The 7597-nt window shown below is 39.8% G+C and overlaps 1 protein-coding gene across 1 annotated transcript in view; it reads left to right on the top strand.

The window, feature by feature from the left end:
- Positions 1 to 7597, top strand: part of shc2 (SHC (Src homology 2 domain containing) transforming protein 2) — a gene marked incomplete at its 5' end in the record, with an annotated part of 23210 nt that overhangs the window by 2821 nt on the left and 12792 nt on the right. Inside the window, 1 exon segment of the mRNA XM_036211421.1 lies at positions 4764 to 4834. Within this exon segment, the coding sequence (XP_036067314.1) occupies positions 4764 to 4834 (71 nt within the window).

A 7597-nucleotide genomic window follows, 5' to 3' on the forward strand; every position in this document is an offset into this window, starting at 1 on the left:
TTTGTTCCTATATTCAATTACATGTAATCACAGTCATCTGCATCATGGGAAGAACGAGCACCAAAGAGCCCCTCAGCAATCACAGCATAGATCGTCTTGATATCTCTGTTAATATATTGTCATCTATGGGGGGGGGTTTAGATGACTGTGAGAATCACGTTTGGTGATTTATATGGTTCATGGCCTCAAAGCTGCTCTGTGTGCAATTGAGTGGTAAATCTATGCAGGGCGGAGCGGCGACTTCATGCATTAGTGTCAGTGGGACAACACATTCCTGCTGCACTGGGCCATTTTTAAACGGCGCAGAGGCGGACGCTCCGTTTCCTCCTCACTGAAGCTGGCTCTGTGTTGAGGAAGACGTGCTTCTTGTCATCTTAGTGCATGTACGCAGCCATGTCGGATGCTGTTTCTGCCACGCTGCGGCGGCTGCTGAACCAAACCTGCAGCAAACGGGTGGAAACGGAGCTAAAAGCTGTCATTGTTGTTCATGGATACGCATATGATCTGGAAATAAGATACATTTTTCTTTTTAATTTCTGTTTTCAAAGGCCTGATCGGGCGTCTAAATCCAGATTTCTCTTAAAGCTTCACTCTGATCATAGCATCCCCATAACTATGATTTTACTGATTTTAGCCAAAATCAAAAACCTGTCATTATCTAGGACATAGTTTCTGTAGAGTTGAAACCCCACCCCTTTATCCTCTCAATTGCTGAGATTTCTCTGTTTACACCAAGCAGGGAGCTTGTGATCCACCGTATTTCTGTCACAACCCAGTCAGAACCACCCATGTGGTTTAAAAGTGGGCAAAAAAAATGTGGGTCCCACCTGGGTTTGCCCACGTTTGCTTAAGCGGGTACTCAGTGGATAGACTCGCTACGCTAGCCAGCCGCCTGGTGGACAGTGTAGTGTGCTAGCGAGCTCCAATGTAGCATGCTAGCAAGTTCTGCTTTAGCATGCTAGCAAGCTCCGCTGTAGCGAGCTAGTGAGTTCCTCTGTATAATGCTAAGGAGCTTTGCGGTAGCAGGCTAGCGAGGTCCGCTGCATTGAGCTATCAAGTTCACTAGCATCATATCGAGCTCCGCTGTAGCAAGCTAGCGAGGTCTGCTGTAGCATGCTAGCTAACTCCTCTGTATTGAGCTAACAAGGTCTTCCGTATTGAGCTAGCAAGCACCGCTGTAGTAAACTAACAAGGTCTGCTGTATTGAGCCAACAAGCTCAACTGTATAGAGCTAACGAGATCCACTGTATCGACTAACGAGATCCTCTGTATCGAGCTAACCAGGTTACCTGTATTGAGCTAGCGAGGACCACCGTAGCGAGCTTACGAAGGAGAGCTAGTGATCTCCTCTATTGCAAGCTATCGAGCTCAGCCTTTGTCATTTTTAAGACGTATTTTATGCGAAGCGACTATAACTCATTAAAAATACAATTCTAGTTTGTGGGCGGGGCTTTTGGCTTAGAGCGACACCGCCCCCCTCCTCGTCTCTGAGAACTCCGTTCGCACGCTAATGAGCAATCTTATAGCCTAAAGCTAGCATTAGCAATGCAAAAATACCGACAAGCAGTATTGGACCAACCAAGTTGTTCAGTTTTGAGCCAGATTTCACACTTTGAACGCTCATCATGTCTCGCACACCTGAGCGGGGGAGGAGACTTTGGCCCCGCCCTTTTCAGTAGCTGCGTCTTTAGTCTGAGCTTTTTCTAGCATCTGGTTTTCTGATCCAAAGGGATTTGAATTAAGAAATACTCAGTTTTAATAGTAAATTGTTTTATATCTGACCTCTACTGTGATAAAAATGCTACAATAACATGTTAAAAACACAATTTTCATCAGAGTGGAATTCTTGTCAGGAATGCATGATAGTTCTAGAGCAAAATGACCGATGAGAAATGTCGGCTTTCTTCAAGGACCCACAACAAAAAGACAACGATTCATAGGAGAGAGTTCAAGAAGGGGGATGTCTGCCTGATTGAATTTCCCAGGAATGTCGCCCGTAAAGCAGCAGACATGTGTCCGGAGTCATATGGAGTAACAGACCGGAGCAGAGGATGATGCAGGAGGGGATGCGCCGCATTAGCAGATGAGAGCGACAATTAAAGCGCTGGCAGAGAAAGGAGAAAAGACAGAAAAAGAGCAACAATTTCCCTGATGGAAGACTTCCCTCTGTTCTAAATCTGATTAGAAAGCTCATTAAGCTGCGAGGCTCAGAGGCGGTCCTAACTCTGCGTCTGTCTGCGTTTGTTTGTGTGCTACAATCGCAGCGTCTCGTAACCACGTTAAATAAGACATGAACTCGGCCTTTCTGGACGCCACAAACAATGTTTGTCTGCACTTACATATAGCAGATTTTAGTTGAGTTTGCCAAGCAAGTTCTGCTGCTTTGATTCATAGCAGTAACTTGAAAATGGGTAAAAACAAGACAGAATTTCTATAAATAGAGTTACAAGACATAAAAAACGACTCCTTGACATCCAAATAACAGCCTCTTCATATTTCAGAAACAACACTCACACCCCAGCATCCCCCAGAGGACAAGAAAGCTGCAATCTGTGCCTGACGTGGAGCTCTCAGCTAATCTAGTCAAGGTGCCATTAGCTCTCTGACCTGTCAGGAGAACTGAGAGGGAGCCGCCTCTCCTCAGTCGGTAGAGGAACCGCTGATGGAAACCATCATTTCAACTGATGAAATATTAAACATGTTCTGACAATGAGCAGGAATTCAGCACTGAATCACTTTTTGTTCTGCAAAATTAGAAAAATGTTAAAATTTTGACCCCGTTGGATAATAATAATGAGCACATTGACACATTCTGATCTAAAGTGAGCCAGAACAGTAACATAAAAACAAAATAACTTCTGGTCAACTTGATGATATTTGTTGCTTTGTTTTTGTTTTTTCTTTTTTTCACTGTTGAAAAAAAAAATGCCTCCAACAACTTAGTAGCCTAATCACTTATTGACATTACTGCTTGTGTTTTTGGAACTTAACATGAACTTTATGATTTAAAAAAATATTACACAAGATATGAATGAAAAGGTCTTCAAATTTCAACGTTTTAAATGGATTAGCAACAAGCCTTTGAATATATGCATGGGCCATGTTTTCATCTTTTATAGTCATTTTCAAAAAATTTAGTGTTTAGCTAATATTTAGCAACATGCTAACGCTTTTGGCTAATTTGTTATCTACTGAGGCTTTTTTGGGCTACTTTAGAGTTTAGCTAGTGTTTAAGTAGCTTTTTGGGATCTACTGAAGTTATTTTATGGTAATTTGGGGTTTAGCTATTTTAGCAACATGCTAACGTTTTTGGCTAATTTATTACCTACTGGGGTTTTTTAGGCTACTTTAGAGTTTAGCTTCTAATTTAGCAAAATGCTAATGTTTTTGACTAATTTACTTCACTGAAGAATTTTAGGCTATTATGAAAATTAGCTAATGTTTATGCAACATGCCATATTTTGTCTAATTTGGCATCTGTTGATGTTTTTAATGCTAATTTGGGGTTTAGCTAATATTTTAGCAACATGCTAACGTTTTTGGCTAATTTATTATCTACTGGGGTTTTTTAGGCTACTTTAGACTTTAGCTTCTAATTTAGCAATAGGCTAGTGTTTTTGAGTAATTTACTTTACTGAAGAATTTTAGGCTATTTTGAAATTTAGCTAGTTTTTAAGCAATATGCTAGATATTTTGGCTACTTTAGAGTTTTGCTAGTGTTTAAGTAGCTTTTTGGGATCTACTGAAGTTATTTCATAGTAATTTGGGGTTTAGCTAATATTTTAGCAACATGCCAACGTTTTTGACTAATTTGTTATCTATTGGGTTATTTAGGCTGATTTATAGTTTAGCTAGTGTTTAAGAAATGTGCTAGCTTTTTGGGATGTACTGATGTTTTTTTATGCTAATTTGGGGTTTAGCTAATATTTTAGCAACTTGTTAACATTTTATGATAATTTGTTATCTAGTGGGGTTTTTTAAGGATATTTAAGAACTTAACTTATTTTTTATCAACAGACTAACGTCTTTGACTAATTTAGCTCACTGAGGAATTTTAGGCTTATTTAGAGTTTAGCTTCTATCTTAGCAACAGGCTAACATTTGTGACCAGTTTAGTTTACTGAGGAATTTTTGGCTATTTTGGAGTTTAGCTAGTATTTAAGTTGCACACTAAACATTTTTGTTAAATTGGCACATATTAGTAGTAATTTAGGTCAACGTCAGCACACTTTTATAGTTCTTTAACAAAATTTCGAGTCTTTTAGCAAATCTAACATTGCAAATGGCTTTTTGTTTTTCATAAATCCCTTCAGCAATTAAAGTAAATTGTGTCAATATTTCCAGAAAAAAGGTTCAGCGACTACTCTCAGCATAAAGTATTCCTACTAGCATTGTTGCAGGTAGTGCAACTTTTCTAGTTATTGCTTTTATTCTTAGTTATTATTATTATCTTTTTGACAACATTTTTATAATTCTGATTTCACAACTGATCATTTTTATAGCACATTAACAGCGATGAGGCTGGCAGGGAGCCTAATTGCATTAATTAAAATCGTCTTTCTATTGAAAAACTTTCTTCATGAGATTATTTTTCTTGCAACTCAGGATATTTGTAGAAAAACAAAAAGGTCTTTACTTTCTTTAGATTTGAAGTGAAAAAAAATCCTGAAAACCTGCAGGATTTGATGTGAAGCTCTGCAGCACTTCAGTCGCTTTTGTCTGAAAGAATCCATCACCTGATGACGTGTTCTCCTTCTCTGCAGTACATGGGCTGCATTGAGGTGCTGAAGTCGATGCGTTCGCTGGATTTCAACACGAGGACTCACGTGACGAGGTACGCTGTTGTCCTTTTGTTTTTGCTGGAGTTTCAACACGAGCAGAAAAAATGGATTAAAACGTCAAACTCTAGTGGGAGTAGAAAGTCCTGTTTCTGGTTTATAGACATGTTTAAGATGATCACATCAATCACAGCTCCACATGGTGAGCATCGATCAGACCTCATGCATGTTTTTAAACCCAAAAGGAAACCTGCAGCTCCTTGTGTTGTTGTGACCTCCGTGTGACGTTATAAAAGCACAGTGTACCCCCCCACCCCACCCAGCATCTCCTATCTCTCCCCCTCGATTGATCCGGTGTAATCCGAGCCTGCCGTGCATCCAAGGTTTAAGTGCGGGGGGGCGGCAGCAGAGATGGAGTGATAGAGAAGGAGATGTATTATTGATGATGTTTGCTAATGACTGTGGAAGGCTGCAGTGGTCTCTGCGATCGCACTCTGCTGGATAATGTCTTTGGCTGGAACTTGTTGGGGAGTGGGGAGGTGGGGGGAGACAAAAGGCAAAGTGAGGAGGCGCACGAATTACTGGCGTTTGTTGTTAGGCGTGTGATTACATGGCGTCACTTTGGGAGGATGAAGGGCCGTCTTTTGTTTTCTATCAGACCTGGAGCAGCCTCTTTATTGTCACATTCTGTCAAATTTAAAGGCGTTAAGTCTCACTCCAGTTTGATCTTTTTTCAAAGCATTCCCAGTGTTTTTATTTAATTATTACGTAATATAATAATAATATAATTATCTGTATTATTATTTTTAGCCAAAATCATAAAACCTGTGTCATGACTTTTTGCAGAGTGACGGTAATTCATCAGGAATTGACCTCTGAGTTCTGGGTGGTACGGAGTAAGTCCACCCCCACATCCCGTTATCCACTAGCTTACAGCCCCTGGTAATATTGGAGCTAAGATCAGATTGGATCACATTGATCTGAAATGAATTTATTTGTCTGCAAGTGGATGCATCAGAATCATAGACAGTACATGGAGAACTGGACTGATCATCCCCTCCCCCTCACGTTCCAAACAGGAAGTACCAGCTGGTCCCAGAAAGCCAAAACTCCCACAGACTTCAACTGAAAAATAACCATTCTTCCTCTGTTGTCTCTCTTGTTACATTTTCTTGCTAAACCAATGTTTTATTTTCTTTATCGCAAGTTATTCAAGTTATAAATTGACCAATCCGATGCCTCAGAAAAAGCAAGTGATGCCCGCTGGCCCCACCTCAAACATTCAAAGCGTTTGACAGATTATTTGGCCAATCACTGCTTTCTACCGTCGTCTGGCTCCAAAATGGTGAGATCAGGCGATAACCGGACCGCCGGAATGTGGTGGCTGAATCACTTCATCTTGTTGGAGCCCGAGGTAACAGCCTTGTGTTGTCCACCTCTATTCATGTCAATGATCCAAAAGGGCGGAGCAGGGAGCCCAGAGTACTTTCTACATCACAAATACGTTTTTTTTTTTCAAACTGGTCATGATTCATAACAATTTGTATAAAGAAATATTCAGAAATGCAATTTTAAGCATATTTTTTTAAATATGGCCTTGATAATCAGAAAAATGCCACAAAAGCATGATTCAAAACAATTTTCATAGAGTGGGTCTGTAATGACTCGTAAACAGAACTTTAATTGATCCCATAACAGGGAAATGATTCTTTTCTTTATCATATCTCTTTAAAAACAACTGATAAAAATGTCAGATTTTCCAAAAATATTTTCTTCATTTAATAAAAACACTTGGGGGTTATTGTCCTTTTTCCACTGCCTGCCCCAGAAATGGAATTTTGCTCCATAATTGCACTATGTATGTATTTTACTGATGTATTTTATTTTATGTATTTTTTAAATTTTGTTTTTAATTTGCTCAATTTTCTTATCTTTCTTCAATTTAAAAAAACTTTGGCACCCTGATGGGGTTATAGAAATACAAATTCAATTAAAAGAAGTCAATTTTGATGTTTTCTAAAGCAACTTCAAAACATTTTATGTTATTTTAGAAGATTTCATCAAACTTAAAGTTGGTTTGGAGAGTTTAAAAATGTATTTTAGCTTCTGGGTCTGTTTCCTCTTGTCTGAGAAATGCTGTCCAGCACCAATGTTGGAGATAATGAGGCCCAGCACGGTATAGAGGAGCAGACGCAGGGAAAACAACAACAACAACAACAATGGCCGCCTCTCTCCTTTGTTGGCCCCGCCTCCTCATCAGCCTGAGTCACTTGTGTTGTTCAAAAATCCCAGAGCAGACCTTTACTCGAGATGGGGCCCAGTACGCTGCTCCTTAAATATTTACGAGTCACCTGATAGGGGCGGCCGTCCCTGCGGCCCCCCGGCAGAGAGGCTGGAGGCTCTGTAATCAACATCCCCCCCCCTCACCACCAGACACCCACTGGGGGGCTCAGGCTTTAAGTGCCCATTAGACGTCCGTTCCCAGGAGCTTTAACAGGTTTATCTGACAGTTTCAACGTTTGCAGATGTGGGTCAGAAATCTCCCACATTTTGTTGATTTTTTTTTTTTCATTGTTTTGTGTTTAACTCAGAGGATCGTTAAGATCTACTCTGATGAAAATTGTGTTTTTAACATGTTTTTGTGATGATGGAGAACAGATATTACAAAAATAAGATTTTAACTTTATTTCTGAAAATGTCTTTAGACAAATCGTTTGAAAAATGACGTTTGAAAAAGATATTTGTGATGGTACACAAGTACTGGAGTCATCTGTGACGTCACTCGTCTTCTGGTTTCAACAAAATTAATTCAAGTAAGA

The sequence above is a fragment of the Oryzias melastigma genome, linkage group LG4, assembly GCF_002922805.2.
Source record: "Oryzias melastigma strain HK-1 linkage group LG4, ASM292280v2, whole genome shotgun sequence".
Classification (NCBI taxonomy): Eukaryota; Metazoa; Chordata; class Actinopteri; order Beloniformes; family Adrianichthyidae; genus Oryzias; species Oryzias melastigma.